Source organism: Ahaetulla prasina, chromosome 2, assembly GCF_028640845.1.
Source record: "Ahaetulla prasina isolate Xishuangbanna chromosome 2, ASM2864084v1, whole genome shotgun sequence".
In the NCBI taxonomy this organism is placed as follows: Eukaryota; Metazoa; Chordata; class Lepidosauria; order Squamata; family Colubridae; genus Ahaetulla; species Ahaetulla prasina.
This window is the reverse complement of record NC_080540.1, coordinates 302394314-302415767: the sequence shown is the minus strand read 5'-3', so window position 1 is coordinate 302415767 and position 21454 is coordinate 302394314. Positions and strand designations below refer to the sequence as shown.

The 21454-nt window shown below is 43.0% G+C and overlaps 1 protein-coding gene across 1 annotated transcript in view; it reads right to left on the bottom strand.

Moving 5' to 3' along the window:
* The window catches only part of LOC131190757 (basic proline-rich protein-like), a gene marked incomplete at its 5' end in the record, with an annotated part of 496338 nt that overhangs the window by 282746 nt on the left and 192138 nt on the right, over positions 1-21454 (bottom strand). The window contains one exon of the mRNA XM_058168112.1: positions 17351-17397. Within this exon, the coding sequence (XP_058024095.1) occupies positions 17351-17397 (47 nt within the window). The remainder of the gene's footprint in view (positions 1-17350; positions 17398-21454) is intronic.

Below are 21454 nucleotides of genomic sequence, written 5' to 3'. Positions count from 1 at the left end.
TGAAGCAGCTGCTCTCTCTGCAATAAGTGATTGGTTTAATTTAACAGAGGACAGAATTTTGAATATAGAAGGTTATGATTTGCTATATGGATGGCATGCATATTTAATTTATGACAAAAAAGTGGATAAGGCTTTTAAAAATCATGTGCTAAGAAATGCCCTTCTGCGTGTTTGGAAAAAATACTCTTATAAACTAAATTATAAGGTTCCTATATGGGCAAGTCCTAGACATACAATAGAAAATATAAACATAGAACAGAATCAGGAAATGATTACATATAAAGATCTTTTGTATACTGAAAGAGGTAATTTGCAGTTAAAATCTCTGCAAGTATTAAGAGAGGAAGGGAAAAATTATACTTGGTTTCAATATGAGCAACTACGTGCTAGATGGAAGGGAGATCAGAAAATTGGTATAGAGCAGAACGAGGGAAATTTGGTAAAGCAAATTAGAAATCAGTCTCAGGAGCATATAAAGAGATTGTATAATGTGTTACTTGAAATAGATTCTGAAAGGGACTTGGTAAAGGATTGTATGATGAAGTTTTTTTATTGGAGAGAAATGATAGTCACACAAACTTGATTGACCTACCATGACTTATTGACTTTTTCTGAAGGAGAAGCTAAATTAAAAACAAGAGAAGAACTTGAAAAGGGGAGTTTTGCTTGTCGGTGGCTCACTTGATGGCAACAGTTAAAATTGGATAAGAAGAATTTTGATTTTACAAATGTTTTTGAACTGGATCCCTATACCAGGGGCCTCCAACCTTGGCAACTTTAAGCCTGGAGGACTTCAACTCCCAGAATGCCCCAGCCAGCTTTGCTAACAGAATGCCCCAGCCCTGCCCTATGCCAACAGTGAGCATGGTATTGCTAAGATGCCCAAATTTTAATTGAAAACGAATATAGAAGGTGAATATGTTAAAGACTGTATGATTAAATGGGCAAAAACATTGGATATAATACAACGCTTGATCAAGGGGACTCAAATTCACATTGATTTTTCAATTTGAAAGACAATTTTGATAAGTTGACGTATTTATGCGCCTGATTGGGGTTGGACTAGAAGACCTCCTAGGTCCCTTCCAATCCTAGGATTCTACGAAATATTATATAAATTGTCAAAGATGTATAATGGTGTGTCAAATATATCTCGGAAAAGTAATTCAGCTAAAAGTCCTTTTGATCATGTTTGATGGACATGTAAGAAAAGTAAGAATGATTGGAATCAGATAGGTAATTTAATTCAGAGAAATCTAAAAAAAATGGAAAACTTACAATTGAAACCAGGGATCCTCCTCCTCCTCCTCCTCTTCTCTTCTTCTTCTTCTCCTCCTTCTCCTTCTCCTTCTCCTTCTCCTTCTCCTTCTCTTTCTCTTTCTCCTTCTTCTTCTAGGCTTGATGGATTAGCAGCTGGAGAGAGAGAAAAAAGATGGATTTTGTCTCTATATTTGATCAGAGCAACGAGACTTCTGGATGCCCAGCGATGGAATCGACACAATGGAAGGATGAATTGTGAAGTTAATGGACTTGGCAGAGGTGGTGAAAATAACTTCTTTAATTAAAGGAAGGGTTTTAATGAGCTTTGTTTCTACGTGGAAACCACTTGGCTTCGAACTGACTGAAATGAAAGTTAAATTTGGGGATTTAACAATTAGAACTGTTTATGAGTAAGAAATATCATAATGTGTACTATTCATTTCATCCCTCTCTCACTCCACACATACACACATATATACAGTATATATATATATACAGTATGTGTATATATACACAGTACAGGAACTGCACTACTTCTAGCCCTGATGATGTCACCTAGTCTGCAAGAAAACAAGCAAGCTCAGAGACCTCCAAGCACCCCTCACTTTCAGACAAGTATTGTAACTCTAGAATAAAGTAGATTTAGTTCCATGGTCATATTTTCTTTTCTGCCTTACCTGGAGAGTTGATATCAATCCTGCAAATCTGCAAAGTTAAATAGCCTTTGATCTTGCAGAGTTTTACCAGGGCCTTGAGGCAGGGGTGGGGTTCAGAAATTTTAGCAACTGGTTCTTTGCCAGTTCTCTATGGGGGTATGGCCTACTCGGCCTCCTGCACCACTGGGGGGGGGCATTTTCACCCTCCTCAGACTCTGGAGGCTTTGCTCAATGGCCTCCCCCAGGCTCAGGAGACCCTCCAGAAGCCGGAAACGGGCCCATTTTCAGACTCCCAGTACTTCCAATACACCCGTCTTTCTCCTTCCCCAGGCTCCAAAGGCTTTTCTCGAGCCTCCGGGAGGGCAAAAATGGCCTCCCCCAGGCTCTGGAGGCCCTCCAGAGGCCAGAAACGAGCCCGTTTCCAGACTTCCGGGACTTCTAGTAGGCCCGCTTTTTGCCCTCCCAGAGCCTCCGCGCAGGCCCTGCACTTAACCTGGCATCCAAAACAGCCTGCGATGAGACTCCTGGGAGGGGCAGGGAGGGGTCAGCCAGTCCTTGCAACTACCAGTTCAGCGAACTAGATTAAACTTAACATCCGGTTCTCCCGAAACCGGTCCGAACTGGCTGAATCCCACCCTTGTCTTGAGGGGAGGAGATGAGATGCCAAAAATTGAGGTTGGCAGAAGCCCTCAGTGGCTCAACACTCAGAGGAAAAAACTTAGAACTTAGTTGCCACTTTAATTGATCAAGTGGTTAAAAGCGATGGCGGGAGATTTGTATTTTCAGACTTGCAAGACTCTCTTATTGTAGCTTTACAATAAGGATACTTTAGCTAGCTGTGTTTCCTGTCTGCTTGACCTGGAGCGATGACATCAGTCTTGCAAGTCTGAAAATGCAAATAGCCTTTGATCTTGCAGAAGTTTATCAAGGACTTGACGGAAGAAGGTGGCCCATCTCCTTGGACGCCTCTCTTTGATGAGCTGCGGAGAGAGGATTGTTCTTTTGATGTTGTGGACTCCTAAGAAGTGGGCATCGTGGATGTGGTTTGTTCGCGTGGAGACCTTGGGGGACGAGGGGAAGAGAGGCTGCCTAGGGAACCATCAGAGATCAGGAGCCCCCAGTGACTCAAGAGGAGGAAGAAACTTAGAAGGGGCGTGCATAAGAGCACAAAAGTGCCTACCGTTCCTGTCCTATTGTTCCCTTTCATTATATCAAATTAACATAGTTGTTGCATACTTTTGCTTATATATATGTTTTTCTTTTATGATATGTTGTTGTTTTATGTCGACGTTTATGTATACTGTTGTGACAAAATGAAATTAAAAAAAAAAAACTTAGTTGCCACTTTAATTGATCAAGTGGTTAAAAGGGATGGCGGGAGATTTCCATTTTCAGACTTGCAAGACTCTCTTACTGTAGCTTTACAATAAGGATAATTCAGCTAGCTGTGTTTCCTGTCTGGTTGACCTGGAGCGATGACATCAGTCTTGCAAGTCTAAAAAGTCAAATAGCCTTTGATCTTGCAGAAGTTCATCAAGGACTTGAGGGAACAAGGTGGCCCATCTCCTTGGACGCCTCTCTTTGATGTGGTGGGTAGAGAGGATCTTTCTTTTGATGTGGGGGACTCCTAAGAAGTGGGCATGGTTCATTCATCGTGGACGTGGTTTGTTCGTGTGGAAACCTTGGGGGACGAGGGGAAGAGAGGTTGCCTAGGGAACCATCAGAGAATGGAGATCAGGAGCCCTCAGTGGCTCAACAATCGAAGGAAGGAACTTAGAAGCCACTTTAATTGATCAAGTGATTAAAAGCGATGGCAGTGATTATTTTATTTAAAGAGGAAAATATGTTCTAATTTGGACATCACTTCTGGAATTTGTGCTTGTGAGTAAAAAAAAATAATGAAACTTTGACCTTGGTTTTGTTGATTGTTATAGAAATGGCTGGTTATATATTAATGTGTAAAAGCCAAAAATTGAGGTTGGAGTGTGTTTATCTTGAACTGTGCTAAGAAGAGTTGGAAGTCAATGCACCCTTTTCTTTCTTTTTCTCTTCCCCCTTGTATCTCACAACCCACTTTCCCCATTCCTTTTCCCTCCCTTAATTTCTTATTTTCTTTTCTTCTTTGTATTTTATATAATAAAATTAAAATGACAGTTTTTTAAAAAATGTGATGGCAGGAGATTTGCATTTTCAGACTTGCGAGATTCTCTTATCGTAGCCTTACGATAAAGATGATTTAGCTCATCTTAGTCTTAGTTTCCTGTCTGCTTTACCCGGAAGGGCTGACAAGGACCCTGGTTCAGCATCCTTCAGGAAACTTTCAATTGAGTCAGACTGCATCTCCCATCATCCCCAACCAGGACGGTCAGCTGCTCGCCTGTAGCAATAACTCAAAAGGCAATCAAGCTCTTCAGGCTCTCACTGCTTCCAAATAATGCAGTAAGATTTGGAGATGGTCCTAAACTTTATTTCCTGGAAAAAATATTCTTCCTTCCTTCCTTCCTTCCTTCCTTCCTTCCTTCCTTCCTTCCTTCCTTCCTTCCTTCCTTCCTTCCTTCCTTCCTTCCTTCTTTCTTTCTTTCTTTCTTTCTTTTTCTTTCTTCATACATACATACATACATACATACATACTTACAATTTATTGGCCACCCATCTTATCGCAAGGTAATTCTGGGTGGCTTACAACCATAACACTTTTTTTAAAGATGTTTCGCTTCTCATCCAAGGAGCTTCTTCAGTTCTGACTGAACTCCACCATCCTTTACCATTCAGTCAGAACTGAGGAAGCTTCTTGGATGAGAAGAAAAACGTCTTCAAGGAAAAACAAAGTCCAGTTGCCTTTTTTAAAAAAAGAACTTTTGGGACACCCACAAACACTGTTGTGTTTGAAATGCTGTGTTCCTCTTAGAGATATCATGTTCTGCCCACTTTGAACCAAATTTTCACCACCAAAAGGCGAGCAAACATTTGTATGTTTAAACCATCATGCAAAAGGAGATGGCATAAGGAAGCCATAATTAAATTGCCCTGAACTGATTGGTACAGTAATGGGTTCCTCTTATCTTCGCTACTGGTTTGGAAGCGGGAGCATGCACAGAACCCTCTGCACATGGGCAGAGCTTTAGTGATGACGTCCAGGCAGGTGGGCGGAGCCTCCCGCCACTGCCACCACTACCGGTTCGCCTGAACCAGGGCGAACTGGTAGAAACTCACCACTGGATTGGCAGATTACAAGAGAAGGAACAAGATTCAGGAGGCCAAGGAAGAATTATGACTTATTTAGTTATTGGTTTATTTATTTATTTATTTATTTATTTATTTATTAGATTTCTAGACCGCCCTTCTCCCGAAGGACTCAGGGCGGTGTACAGCCTTATTAAAACACATAGGTACACAATATTCATTATGCAGCAATTCTGGGCATCTTATGTTGGAAAAGGGTTGTGAAAACATGAGCAAATCTTACTTTTCTTATATTTTCAAAAGGGAAACATCCAAGAGAGCTACGTTTAAGAAAAAAATAAGAATAAGACACTCTGCTAAACGTCTACATTCAAATAGGCCTGCAGCCATTTCTAAACGCGGGCTGCTCTCTTTGGTGAATTATGCAATTTTTCTACAAATTTACTTAATTATCCTTACTGAGACTAAGTGCTTTGAAGAGGCTTCCAGGAAGCCTGTGACTGAATTCACAGAGAAGGAAGAGGGGAAAGGGGCAGACCGGCTACAGAGGGGAGATTTGAGGGAGCCTGCAAAATGAAAATGTTACATGTAGGGAGTCCTCAACTTACAACAGTTCGTTTAGAGACTGTTCGAGGTCACAACGCCACTGAAAAGCGTGACTTACGACCTTTTTCTCCTTGAGGAAGAAGGTATTTCTCGTCTCATCCAAGGAGCTTCATCAGTTCTGACTGGATAGTGAGGGGGATGGAGGGATTAGTCAGAACTAATCCCCCAATCCTCCCCCCCATCCTGTCAGAACCGATGAAGCTTCAAGCAAAATAGAGCTGGAAGGGACCTTGCAGGTCATCTAGCCCAACCCCCTGCTCAAGCAGGAGACCCTATAGCATTTCAGAACAGACCAGGTGGCCGTCCAGTATTTCCTTAAAAACCTCTAGTGATGGACCATCCACAACTTCTGGTGGCTTCAGAGCTGAAGAAGCTTCTTGGATGAGAAGCGAGACGTCTTCAAAGAAAAACCAGAAAGTCCAGTTGCCTCTTGAAAAAAGCACCCTGGGGACAACCATGACCTGAATAACTGAGAATCTCCACAGACATTCTGGTGGCAAGCTGTTCCACTGGTTAAGAAGCGATAAGTCTTCTTCCTCAAGGAAAAACATAGTCCAGTTGTTTTTCGGGGGGGGGGGGAAACCCCACTTTTGGGACCATTCAAAAAAATTTGAATAATAAATAAATAAAATAATAAACCTCAAAGGTGCATTTTTCTCAAGAGGCAATTGGACTTTGTTTTGCCTTGAAGACGTTTTGCTTCTCATCCAAGAAGCTTCTTCGGTTCTGACCAAATGGTGGAGAAGGGAAGGATTTATATTCCTTGAAGTCCTCTGGTCGTTAGTGCTCTCTCTGAGAGTTGTTGAAGTCACTTAGCATCTTTGAGACAACCATGACCTGGATGGCTGAGAATCTCCATAAACTTATTATTATTATTATTTATTAGATTTATAAACCGCCCTTCTCCCGAAGGACTCAGGGCGGTGTACAGCCAGAATAAAAAAAGCAATATACAGTTAAAATACAGTTAAAAAACTTATTATACAATGTGGCCGAATTTAAAATAATTAAGAATCTAAAAAACCCCAATTAAAACCAAAGAGAAATTTAGAAGTTAAAACTAAACAATTTAAGAAAGCCCCGCACGAACAAACAGATATGTTTTCAGTTCGCGGCGAAAAGTCCGAAGGTCAGGTATTTGGCGTAAACCAGGGGAGTTTGTTCCAAGAGTGCCCCACAGAGAAGGATCTTCCTCTGGGGGCCGCCAGCCGGCATTGTCTGGCGGACGGCACCCTGAGAAGTCCCTCTCTGTGCGAGCGTACGGGTCGGTGGGAGGCATGAGGTAACAGAAGGCGGTCCCATAACTTGACTTACAACCATTTTTCACCCTTATGACCATTGAGGCATTCTCATGGTCACGTGATCAAAATCCAGACTCATGGCAAGTGACTCATATTTACGACGGTTGCTGTGTCCCGAGGTCACGCGATCCCCTTTCGCAATCTTCTGACAAGCAAAGTCATAGAGAAACCCAAATTTACTTAACAACCATGTTCCTAACTTAACAAGGGCAGTGATTCACTTAGCAACTGTGGCAAGAAAAGTTGTAAAATGGAGCGAAACTCACTTAGCTATCTCGTTCAGTGACAGAAATTTCGGGCTCAATTGTGGTCATAAGTAGAGGATTACTTTTATTAAATTATTCATGGCTTTTTGAGATGCACGATAACATAACATAACATCAGAGTTGGAAGGGACCTTGGAGGCCTTCTAGTCCAACCCCCTGCCCAGGCAGGAAACCCTACACCATCTCTGACAGATGGTTATCCAACATTTTCTTAAAAATTTCCAGTGTTGGAGCATTCACCACTTCTGCAGGCAAGTCGTTCCACTTATTAATTGTTCTAACTGTCAGGAAATTTCTCCTTAGTTCTAAGTTGCTTCTTTCCTTGATCAGTTTCCACCCATTGCTTCTTGTTCTACCCTCAGGTGCTTTGGAGAACAGCCCGACTCTCTCTTCTTTGTGGCAGCCCCTGAGATACTGGAACACTGCTATCATGTCTCCCCTAGTCCTTCTTTTCATTAAACTAGACATACCCAGTTCCTGCAACCGTTCTTCATATGTTTTATCCTCCAGTCCCCTAATCATCTTTGTTGCTCTTCTCTGCACTCTTTCTAGAGTCTCAACATCTTTTTTACATCGTGGTGACCAAAACTGGATGCAATATTCCAAGTGTGGCCTTACCACAAGGCATTATAAAGTGGTCTTAACACTTCACGTGATCTTGATTCTATCCCTCTGTTTATGCAGCCCAGAACTGTGTTGGCTTTTTTAACAGCTGCTGCACACGATGCTGCTCTTTTTTTCTTACCATGAAATTCAAGGTAGGGAAAAGTAAAGTCTTATACTTAGCCAAGAAAAACCAAAAGTACACATATAAACTGGATGAAACCAGACTTAATAGCAGTAACTGTGAGAGGGATCTTAGAGTCTTAGTGGAAAACCAGCTAAATATGTGCCATCAGTGTGCAGCGGCAGCTAAAAAAGCCAACGCAATCCTAAATTACATTAACAGAGGGATACAATCAGGATCAAGGGAGGTACTAATACCACTCTACAAAGCCCTAGTAAGACCACACCTAGAGTTCTGCATCCAGTTTTGGTCACCACGCTATAAAAAAAGATGTTGAGACTCTAGAAAAAGTGCAGAGAAGAGCAACCAGGATGATTAGGGGACTGGAGGCTAAAACATACAATGAACAGTTGCAGGAACTGGGCATGGCTAGTTTAATGAAAGAAGGACTAGAGGTGGCATGATAGCAATCTTCCAATATTTGAGGGGCTGCCCCAAAGAAGAGGGGGTCGACCTCTTCTCCAAAGCACCAGAAGGCAGGAGAAGAAACAACCGATGGAAACTAATCAACTTAGAACTAAGGAGAAATTTCCTGACAGTGAGAACAATTAACCAGTGGAACGACTTGCCTCCAGAAGTTGTGGGTGCTCCATCACTGGAGGCTTTTAAGAAGAGCTGGTCTTTCGTTTTCCTATGTGTGTATATGCGCTGGCCAGCTGACCGTCAGAAACCCAGAAGAGTAGCTGTGCCAGAAACCGGAAGTTCATTTTCAAGCACTCACATTCGCCCTGGGCAGCTCCTTTTCCAGGTTGTGGCTCAGACAAGCCGCACGCTCCCTTTTCAGCACTCGGTCCCAAAAAGTTTCACCATCACTGACCTACAAGGTCCCTCCCAACTCTGTTAATCTGTAATCTGTAACCCCCACACAGCACTGATAATATTACTTAGTTGGGTTTGTTTTTTTAATTTGCATTTATATCCCGCCCTTCTCCGAAGACTCAGGGCGGCTTACATTGTGTAAGGCAATAGTCTCATTCTATTTGTATATTTACAAAGTCAACTTATTGCCCCCCAACAATCTGCGTCCTCATTTTACCTACCTTATAAAGGATGAAAGGCTGAGTCAACCTAGGGCCTGGTGGGACTAGAACCTGCAGTAATTGCAGGCAGCTGTTGTTAATAACAGACTGCATTAGCAGCCTGAGCCACAGAGGCCCGGGTCACAAAAAATCTGCAAGAAAACAGAAATAAGGAGAAATTTGAGAACAATCTACCCATGGAACAGAAGTTGCCTTCGGAAGTTGTGGGAGCTTCATCACTGGAGGCTTTCAAGAAGAGGCTGGACTGCCATTGGTCAGAAATGGTGTAGGGTCTCCTGCTTGAACAGGGGGTTGGACTAGATGACCTACAAGGTCCCTTCCAACTCTGCTAATCTGTTATTCTGCTTTTCAACCTGGGTGATCGGTGAGAAAAATTCCCACCTAAATCCTGGAGAACATTTCTGGATCCAGACAGACAACAGCTTCTACAGCAAAGCCAGACAGGTTCATACAAAATGTAAGTATTTCTCCCTCCCCCCCAAGTACATAAACATAAGCGACGTTAATTCAATTTTTGCAACCCGGAAACAACTAGACAGACTAAAGAGCGATCGTATTTTTAAAAGTGCTCAGATGCTTCATCTCAGAAACGAGGCTGTGAGTATTTTTCTCTTTTGCAAAAGCTGTTTTCCACTTCAAACTCTTCACAATTAAAAAGACAGCCGTGGTAGAACCACAGCTGTACGTTCTAATATAGCCAATCCTGAAGAAGCAGGCAAGACAAGGATAAAAGTAAGAAACAAATATAAAACACCCAATTGAACTCAAGCTAAAAGCATGCCACTGTAGCTACAGAAATGTGATTTACCTGGAAATAAAAGTGCTTCACGCTTTAGAAATGTTTTAGATGTTATGTTGCAACATAAAAGTCTTAAGTATTCCTAAAGAATTGTCAGACTGTACTTGCCAGCGTATCTGTTCGTTTTAGCTCCCTTTTGTTCCTAAATAAGCATATGGTGTTTTATAGTATCTCAAATATCAAATAAAAGTATATTGATTTCCAGTTACTTTGTGCACTGAGAACATAGAATATTAAGAAGGGGCCTTGGAGGTCTTCTAGACCAACCCCCTGCTCCAGCAGGAGACCTTATCTCCTGCATGTTATCTGGGAAGAGTTCGATACTGTGGCTCCCGAGGACATGGGACTTTGTAGTTTTAATGTGGGTTTTATTATAGTTTTAGTCTGTTTCGGCCTAATCGAATTAGCTTTTAAAAATGTTCTTACATTTTTGTGAAATCTGTTTTTTATTTGGCTGTAAACCGCCCTGAGTCCTTCGGGAGAAGGGCGGTATATAAATAAATAAATAAATAAATAAATAAATAAATAAATAAATAAATAAATAAATAAATAAATAAATAAATAAATACCAGTGAGGGCGAACCTTTTCGGCACCAAGGGCCCAAACCAAAACATATGTGGCCAAAACCAGTCAAAAAACAGGCATGCATGCGCCGCCCAGCTGGTCTTTGGGTTTCCAGCATGCCCATGTATGCCAGCCAGCTGCTCTTTGCGCACGCTGGAGCACTGGAAACCCAAAGACCAGCTGGCCGGTGCAGGCATGCCTGTTTTTTGACTGGTTTTGGCCATTTTCAGGCTGTTTTCCATGTACAAAGACCATATGCGCCGAAAACCAGAACTGCAGCTGGCGATAGCGCGTGTACCCAAGAGCGGTCTCTGCATGCCACCTCTGGCACACGTGCTGTAGGTCTGCCATCATGGCCTTATACAATCCCAAACAAATGGCTGTCCAGTCTCTTCTTGAAAATTTCCAGTGATGGAGCCACCCGCAACTTCTGGACGCAAGCCTTTCCACTGATTAAATAACAGAATAACAGAATAGGAAGGGACCTTGGAATAGGTAGGAAACCCTATTCCATTTCGGAAAAACGATCTCTTGTTTAAAACCTTCAGTGATGGAGCACCTACAAATTCTGGTGGCAAACAGTTCCACTGATTAATTGTTCTCCCTGTTAGGAGGTTTCTGCTTAGTTCCAGGTTGCTTCTCTCCTTGATTAGTTTCCACCCATTGTCCTGCGTTCAGGTGCTTTGGAGAATTGGTTGACCCCATCCTCTTTGTGGCAGCCCCTCAATTGGAACACTGCTCTCATGTAACCCTTAGTCTATCTCTTAATTAAACTAGACATACTCAATTCCTGGAACTCTTCTTCAGCTATCAGTGTTAGAAAGGAGAGGGGTTTCTGGAGAGGAGGAGGAGGACGAGGACGAGGAGGAGGAGGACTGGTGGTGCCTTCTGAGCTTGGTGGGTTTCTTGCAGACATTTCATGACCCATCTAGGGAATATCATCAGTGCTCCAAGGGGTTTGTGGCGGAGGGAGGAGGAGGACCCAGATTGTTGGGGGCAATTAAGTTGACTTTGTATATAATATACAAATGGATGAAGACTATTGCTTAACACATTGTAAGCCGCCCTGAGTCTTCGGAGAAGGGCGGGATATAAATGCAAATAAAAAAAGAAGAAAGAGGATTGTGGGGGGTCCTTGGTGCCGTTTGACTTCAGCTATTTTCTTGCAGGAGGAGGACACCAATTTTGGTCCCCATACTACAAAAAAGATGTTGAGACTTTGGAAAGGGTTCAGTGAAGAGCAACTAAGATGATCAAAGGCCTGGAGTCTAAAACATACAAAGAACAGTTGCAGGAATTGGGTATGGCTAGTCTGGAGAAAAGTAGGACTGGAGGGGGGGGACATGACAGCAGTATTCCAATATTTGAGGGGCTGCCACAAAGAAGAGGATGGGGTCAACCTGAAGGAAGAACAAGAAGCAACAGATGGAAACTAACCCAGGAGAGAAGCAACTTGGAACTAAGGAGAAATTTCCTGCCAGTTTGAACAATTAATCAGTGGAACAACTTGCCTCCAGAAGTTGTGGGTGCTCCAGCGATTGAAGTTTTTAAGAAGAGGTTGGACAGCCACTTAGGTGAAATGGTCTAGGTTCTCCTGCATGAGCAGGAGGCTGGACTAGGAGACCTCCAAGGTCCCTTCCAGCTCTATTCTATTCAGTATTCAGTCCTTGGTGTTGTCTGAGTTAGTTGGTTTTCTTGCAGACGTTTCATGACCCAACTAGGTAACATCGTCAGCGCAACGGCAGCCATGCATAATGACAGAAAGAAATGTTAGCAGTTGAAGAGGTTGAACCAGTGATGGGATTCAGCCAGTTCGCACCACTTCAGGAGAACCAGTTATTAACTTTCTGAGCAGTTTGAGCAAACTGGTTGTTGGAATAAATCATTAGGCTAGAGAACCGGTTGTTAAATTACTTGAATCCCACCACTGGGTTGAACCAATAATGAAAAGTGACTCCAAAGAACCAGGTGTCAATACTTGAAATAAATAAATACGTATGGCGATTAAATATGCAGACCCTAGCTGTCAAATGTCAACAAATGGTAACAAATACCAGTCCTCGAACTCCAGGCCCTTTTAGCTTTCATTTATCAAATATTCACGGACTTCGGACAAGAGCCGTCAAATGCTAAATGTCATCACACGACAGCTATCAAGCTCACCGAAATATCAACGGTCCACTCTCAGTGGTCATCAGATCCCGGGGAAAGTTAGCGAGGTTGGTCCCAAGACGGAGGCAGAAGCCTCCCGAAAAAGGTTTGACATTGGCATTTGCAGGACAAGCACTATGGGGAAAATGAAGGGTAGGCGGTAGGAGAAATTAATTTTTTTGGCAGCCTCCGGTGGAGATTCTGAGAGATTTCTTTTTTTTTCTTTTTTGTTGTTTCCAGCTGCCAATTTAGAAGGGAGAAACAGCCAACCCATAAAGGCTTCTATCCGTTGCCCTCTTGAGCAGAACTGAAAAGGGCATCCGTGTTCCCGTCCCAAGGAATTATGCCTCAGCGTTTTGAAAAGGTGACAAGTAAAGAAGGCAACACCCGTAAAATGCGACGCCCGCTGAGGAGGAAGGTCAAGCAAGAGAGAAAAGGGGAAAGTTTTTAAAAATTGCATTAAACCTTTAATTAGATTTGGGAGGCCGAGAGGAGGGGTCATGATGGGGTTTAGTGCAGATGTACCCTGTGCTGGTTGAGCCTTTCCACAATCCGGGCCAATTCTATGGAGTCCTCGACCTCTGGCCACAATTTGGAATTTCCATTGTTAAGCGAGATGATGATTAAGGTTCTGTTGTATACAGGTAGTCCTCAACTTACGACCCCCACATCCTGGACATAAACTGTTTCAACTCCTACCCTCAAAACGACGCTATAGAGCCCTGCACACCAGAACAACTAGACACAAGAACAGTTTTTCCCCCGAAGGCCATCACTCTGCTAAACAAATAATTCCCTCAACACTGTCAGACTATTTACTAAAGCTGCACTACTATTAATCTTCTCATCGTTTTCATCACCAATCTCTTTCCACTTATGACTGTATGACTGTAACTTTTTGTTGCTATCATTAAGGGTTAAATTGCAACCTATGACCATCATTTATGTTGTAAATGTTCTACCTTTGATGAAGGTTTTTTTTTCTTTTATGTACACTGAAAGCATATGCACCAAAACAAATTCCTTGTGTGTCCAATCACACTTGGCCAATAAAAAATACTATTCTATTCTATTCTATTCTATTCTATTTCTTTTCTATTCTATTCTATTCTATTCTATTCTATTCTATTCTATTCTATTCTATTCTATTCTATTCTATTCTATTCTATTTACACTAAGAGCTTATGCACCAAAACAAATTCCTTGTGTGTCCAAACACACTTGGCCAATAAAAATTCTATTCTATTCTATTCTGTTCTGTTCTGTTCTGTTCTGTTCTGTTCTATTCTATTCTATTCTATTCTATTCTATTTACACTAAGAGCTTATGCACCAAAACAAATTCCTTGTGTGTCCAAACACACTTGGCCAATAAAAATTCTATTCTATTCTATTCTATTCTATTCTATTCTGTTCTGTTCTGTTCTGTTCTGTTCTGTTCTGTTCTATTCTGTTCTATTCTATTCTATTCTATTTACACTAAGAGCTTATGCACCAAAACAAATTCCTTGTGTGTCCAAACACACTTGGCCAATAAAAATTCTATTCTATTCTATTCTGTTCTGTTCTGTTCTGTTCTGTTCTGTTCTGTTCTATTCTATTCTATTCTATTCTATTTACACTAAGAGCTTATGCACCAAAACAAATTCCTTGTGTGTCCAAACACACTTGGCCAATAAAAATTCTATTCTATTCTATTCTATTCTATTCTGTTCTGTTCTGTTCTGTTCTGTTCTGTTCTGTTCTGTTCTGTTCTGTTCTATTCTATTCTATTCTATTCTATTTACACTAAGAGCTTATGCACCAAAACAAATTCCTTGTGTGTCCAAACACACTTGGCCAATAAAAATTCTATTCTATTCTATTCTGTTCTGTTCTGTTCTGTTCTGTTCTGTTCTATTCTATTTCTATTCTATTCTATTCTGTTCTATTCTATTCTATTCTATTCTATTTTAATTCTCTCCTCTTCATTCCATTTTCTCTTCTATTCATTCCATATTCTATTCTATTCTATTCTGTTCTGTTCTGTTCTGTTCTGTTCTGTTCTATTCTATTTCTATTCTATTTCTATTCTATTCTATTCTATTCTATTCTATTCTATTCTATTCTATTCTATTCTATTCTATTCTATTCAATTGAGCCCAAAATTTCTAAAGTGAGACATCTGTTCAGTGAGTTTCGCGCCATTTTACAGCCTTTCCTGCCATAGTCGTTAAAGGAATCACTGCAGTTGTTAAGCCAGTAATATGGTTGTTAAATGAATCTGGCTTCCCCGTGGACTTGGCTTGTCAGAAGGTCGCAAAAGGTGATTTATGCCGTCATAAATATGAATCAGTTGCCAAACTTCTGAATGTAGATCATGTGACTATGGGGATGCAGCAATGGTTGTAACTGTGAAAAACGGTCATAAGCAGGGGTGGGTTTCACTTACCTTTACTACTGGTTTGCTCGCACGCGCACCACTTCTGTGCATGCACAGAGTATATTTAATGACATCTGGGCAGGTGGGAGGAGCCTCCCGCTGCTGCTGCTATGGGTTCGCCCGAACCGGGACGAACCGGTAGCAACTCACCACTGGTCATAAGTCACTTTTTTCAGTTCCGCTATAACTCCGAATGGTCACTAAACAAACTTTTGTAAACCGAGGGCTACCTAGACTGCCGTGTTTCTCTTCCTTAACAACTTTAAGATGTCTGGACTTCAGCCCCCAGAATCCCTCCACCTGCAGAGAAACATAACAGTGCAGTTCTTGACTTGTGACAACAATTGGAACCAGAATTTCCATTGTTAAGCAAGATGGATGTTAGCCTCCATGGTGCCTTCCAGCACTGGGACTTTGTGTTCTAAATCAGGGATCTCCAACCTTGGTCCCTTTAAGACTTGTGGACTTCAACTCCCAGAGTCCCTCAGCCAGCTTTGCTGGCTGAGGAACTCTGGGAGTTGAAATCCTAAACCAAGAGACCCCTGTTCTAAATTTTATTTTTATTTTTTTTATTTGTCACACAGTATATATAAACATAAGCATGAAACAACTATACAATATATAAGCATATATATAGGTATGAGTATGTAATAACTATATTAATTGGATATAATGAAAGCAAACAATAGGACAGGAACGGTAGGCACGCTTGTGTTCTTATGCACGCCCCTTACAGACCTCTTAGGAATGGGGTGAGGTCAATAGTAGACAGTTTTTGGTTGAAGCTTTGGGGATTTTGATAGATACCACAGATTCTGGTAGTGTGTTCCAAGCATTAACAACTCTGTTACTGAAGTCACATTTTCTGCAATCAAGATTGGAGCGGTTCACATTAAGCTTAAATCTGTTGTGTGCTCGTGTATTGTTGCAATTGAAGCTGAAGTAGTCTTTGACAGGAAGGACATTGTAATAGATGATTCGATGAGTTAAACTCAGGTCATGTCGAAGGCGGCGGAGTTCTAAGTTTTCTAAACCCAGGATTTCAAGTCTGGTGGCATAAGGCATTTTGTTGTATTCAGAGGAATGCAGAACTCTTCTTGTGAAATATTTCTGGACACTGTTGTGTCTTGTTCGCTCTCACCGCAGCCGGGGTCTGCTTATCTGCTCCCGAACACGGAGGAATGTATGCCTCCCGGCCCCAGTCCTGGCTCCATGCCCAGACAAGCTGCAGAGGAGGGGGCACCTCCCGGCCCCAGCCCTGGCTCCATGCCCAAGCAGGCTGCAGAGGAGGGAGCACCCCCCCCCGGCCCCAGCCCTGGCTCCATGCCCAGGCAAACGGAGCAGCTAGACCCCTCCCCTCCTCCAAACGAGAGAAATGGGCATAGGCGACCGAGTGTGGGCCCGCAACTATGGGGACGGCCCAAGTTGGCTAGCAGGGCAGATCATAAAAGCAACCGGCCCAAAATCATACTTAGTTGAGTTAAAAGACAACCGAGTATGGAGGCGCCACATAGATCAGATAAGGAAACGAATAGCCGAACAACCCGAGCTAAATGAGACAGATCATGACCACTCATTATTTGAACCCACAGCTGACCATAACCCGGGGGAGGCGCAAGACTTAGCTGAGTTCCCGGAGGTCCAGCGACGCCATCAGGTTCCCGATGGAAACAGCAGGAAAAACTCTGCAAGTAATCCAAGGCCGGAGGGCCTAGAAAAAGAGTCTGCAAGTAATCCAGGGCCGGATGGCCTAGAGAAAGAGCTGGGAGGAGAAAACAGCCCCTCCGACCAGCTCAACCCACTCCCAAGGACTGAACCGCGCAGGTCCGAAAGAATCAGGAGACGCCCAGGTTATTTGCGTGACTACGTCGAAAAATAACATGTAAATAATATGTAAATAGAGGTAAAGTGTTTTCTGGGAGGGGAGGAGTGTTATGTATCTTTAAATGTTTTGGCGGGAAACAAGCACGTTGCTGATTGGTTGAAGCCGCCGGTGAAACAGTATATAAGGAGAGGTTTTTCCCCAGCCTGTTGCTGGGTTCACCATATATTAAAGAGCTGTTGTCACTACCCTGGTCTCCAGCCTCGTTACTTCCAGAACTTAACACTCTCCTTGATTAGTTTCCACCCATTGCTTCTTGTTCTACCCTCAGGTGCTTTGGAGAATAGTTTGACTCCCTCTTCTTTGGGGCAACCCCTGAGATATTGGAACACAGCTATCATGTCTCCCCTGGTCCTTCTTTTCATTAAACTAGACATACCCAGTTCCTGGAATTCTTCTTCAGCTATCAGTGTTAGAAAGGAGAGGGGTTTCTGGGGAGGAGGAGGAGGAGGAGGAGGAGGAGGAGGAGGAGGAGGAGGACTGGTGGTGCCCTCTGAGCTTGATGGGTTTCTTGCAGACATTTCATGACCCATCTAGGGAATATCATCAGTGCTCCAAGGGGTTTGTGGGGGAGGCAGGAGGAGGGCCCAGATTGTTGGGGGCAATTAAGTTGACTTTGTATATAATATACAAATGGATGAAGACTATTGCTTGACACATTGTAAGCCGCCCTGAGTCTTCGGAGAAGGGCGGGATATAAATGCAAATAAAAAAAAAAGAAGAAAGAGGATTGTGGGGGGTCCTTGGTGCCGTTTGACTTCAGCTATTTTCTTGCAGGAGGAGGACACCAATTCTGGTCCCCATACTACAAAAAAGATGTTGAGACTTTGGAAAGGGTTCAGTGAAGAGCAACTAAGATGATCAAAGGCCTGGAGACTAAAACATACAAAGAACAGCTGCAGGAATTGGGTATGGCTAGTCTGGAGAAAAGTAGGACTGGTGGGGGGGGGGGACATGACAGCAGTATTCCAATATTTGAGGGGCTGCCACAAAGAAGAGGGGGCCAAATTATTCTCCAAAGAGGGGCAGGACAAGAAGCAACGGATGGAAACTAACCAAGGAGAGAAGCAACTTGGAACTAAGGAGAAATTTCCTGCCAGTTTGAACAATTAATCAGTGGAACAACTTGCCTCCAGAAGTTGTGGGTGCTCCAGCAATGGAAGTTTTTAAGAAGAGGTTGGATAGCCACTTAGGTGAAATGGTCTAGGTTCTCCTACATGAGCAGGAGGCTGGACTAGGAGACCTCCAAGGTCCCTTCCAGCTCTATTCTATTCAGTTTTCAGTCCTTGGTGTTGTCTGAGTTAGTTGGTTTTCTTGCAGACGTTTCATGACCCAACTAGGTAACATCATCAGCGCAACTGCAGCCATGCATAATGACAGAAAGAAATGTTAGCAGTTGAAGAGGTTGAACCAGTGATGGGATTCAGCCAGTTCGCACCACTTCAGGAGAACCAGTTATTAACTTTCTGAGCAGTTTGGCAAACTGGTTGTTGGAATAAATCATTAGGCCAGAGAACCGGTTGTTAAATTACTTGAATCCCACCACTGGGTTGAACCAACAATGAAAAGTGACTCCAAAGAACCAGGTGTCAATACTTGAAATAAATAAATACGTATGGCGATTAAATATGCAGACCCTAGCTGTCAAATGTCAACAAATGGTAACAAATACCAGTCCTCGAACTCCAGGCCCTTTTAGCTTTCATTTATCAAATATTCACGGACTTCGGACAAGAGCCGTCAAATGCTAAATGTCATCACACGACAGCTATCAAGCTCACCGAAATATCAACGGTCCACTCTCAGTGGTCATCAGATCCTGGGGAAAGTTAGCGAGGTTGGTCCCAAGACGGAGGCAGAAGCCTCCCGAAAAAGGTTTGACATTGGCATTTGCAGGACAAGCACTTTGGGGAAAAATGAAGGGTAGGCGGTAGGAGAAATTAATTTTTTTGGCAGCCTCCGGTGGAGATTCTGAGAGATTTCTTTTTTTTTCTTTTTTGTTGTTTCCAGCTGCCAATTTAGAAGGGAGAAACAGCCAACCCATAAAGGCTTCTATCCGTTGCCCTCTTGAGCAGAACTGAAAAGGGCATCCGTGTTCCCGTCCCAAGGAATTGCGTCTCAGCGTTTTTGAAAAGGTGACAAGTAAAGAAGGCAACACCCGTAAAATGCGACGCCGCTACGAGGGAGGGAAGGTCAAGCAAGAGAGAAAAGGGGAAAGTTTTTAAAAATTGCATTAAACCTTTAATTAGATTTGGGAGGCCGAGAGGAGGGGTCACGATGGGGTTTAGTGCAGATGAGTGGAAAGTGATGGCTTTCCCCAGCCAAGAGGCCCCCTTGTCCCATCCTCCTATGCAGAGATGGCATTTAGCCGGTTGGGATTGGTTCACCTGAACCGGTAGCTAAAATCGCGGATGGGCTGGCCCACTAGGCGGCTCAGTGGCTAAGACACTGAGCTTGTCCATCAGAAAAGTCAGCAGTTCAGCGGTTCAAATCCCTGGTACAGGTGTAGGGATTTAGCACCCACCCCCCTCCTAGAAGAATGAAATATTTTAGAAAATATTTAAAAGGCAGAATATATTTCCCTGGATGAGAAATGGAGAAACATGTTTTAAAGACAAAGCAGCTTCCTGACTCCTCCCCACCTTTGTCAATGGGCCATTAAAGCTTCAGCCAAGCTCACTCAATCCCCCCACCTTCCTCAATGGACCATCTTTTGCAACACAATAGAACAGAAACTCACCACATGGCAAGGCTCAGGCAAGCTTGAGGGACAACCTACAATGTTAGCTAAGACCCCTAGACCACCTGGGAGTCTGACAACCAATCAGGATACTTTTCCTGTGCCCCAGAAAGTTCAAAGCTCAGAAAAAGCATAAAACCAGGGAGCACACAGGATCTCAGCCCTTTTCTGTTCAGGATCTCAAGCCATGTGATCCTGACCACCATTAAACCATCTTTCCAAGCAGCCTCCATGTTTCCAGTGTCTTTGTCCCCACTTGGAACTGAACCCAGATGGATATTTCTTCCAACACAGGTCTCCTGCGTGAGCAGGGGGTTGGACTAGATGACCTCCAAAGTCCCTGCCGACCCTGTTGCTGTTACCTGCCCACCCACTCCAGCTCTATGCCATCCTATTTAAGTTTTTGTGTGCCAGCAAAGCAAAGTGAATACCAACCCTGCTCCTATGTTATCTCTGTATCCCCCTTGCCGGAAACACGCAGACCCTTCCCCTCCGGCCACGAAACTCGATTTATATGCAATCTCTGCCCCAGTCACTGATGAAATTCTCTGAGCAGATATTTGTGTGTGAATATGTGTGTGTGTGTGTGTGTATTTGAAGGGTCTCACAAGATCCTTGCAGGCTCAAAGGCTCCCAGGAACAAAAGGAAAAAGGCTCAGCATTTAGGATTTGATTTGCACATTTTAAAGAACGGGAGTTTTGTCACCGCCCGGGGAATGAGGAGAGAGGGAGCCATTGTCATTCAAATGATAGGATTCACAAGCTGCAGGAGGGCAGAAAAAATAAATGTGTTTTGTTTCCTCAAGCTTCTTCAGGGAGAGAAACCAAAGGCACAAGTTTTTGGGTTTTTTTATTTGAATTTATACTCCGCCCTTCTCCGAAGACTCAGGGCAGCTTACACTATATCAAGCAATAGTCTTCATCCATTTGTATATTATAGACAAAGTCAACTTATTGCCCCCAACAATCTGGGTCCTCATTTTACCTACCTTATAAAGGATGGAAGGCTGAGTCAACCTTGGGCCTGGTGGGGCTTGAACCTGCAGTAATTGCAAGCAGCTGTGTGTTAATAACAGGCTGCATTAGTCTGTTGAGCCACCAGAGGTCCAGATGAAGTGAAACCAGGCCCCAAAAACAGGAACCGCAAAGGGGACCTTGGAGTCCGAGTGGGCGAGCTCTTAAATGGGAGCCAGCCGTGTGCGGCAGCAGCCAAAAAAAGCCAATACAATCCCTGGTTGTGTTGGAAGAAATATCCAGTTCCAAGCTGGGAGAAAAACGCTGGAAGCAACTAGGGCATACAAAACTTTTGCTAGACCAATTCTTGAATACAGCTCATCTGTCTGGAGAGTCCAGAGATATTTCACAAGAAGAATCCTCCATTCCTCTGTTCACAGCAAAATACCTTATGCCACCAGACTCGCAATTTTGGGCTTAGACAAGACTACTTCAGCTTCAATCAGAACAATACACGAGCACACAATAGATTTAAGCTTAATGTGAACCGCTCCAATCTTGATTGCAGAAAATATGACTTCTGTAACAGAGTTGTTCTTACTTGGAATACACTACCTGACTCTGTGGCCTCTTCCCAAAATCCCCAAAGCTTTAATCAAAAACTATCCACTATTGATCTCACCCCATTCCTAAGAGGTCTGTAAGGGGCGGGCATAAGAGCACCAGCATGCCTACCGTTCCTGTCCTATTGTTTCTTTTCATTATATCCAATTAATATAGTTATTACATACTTATGGTTACATATATGATTATATATTGTATTGTTATTTCATGCTTATGCTT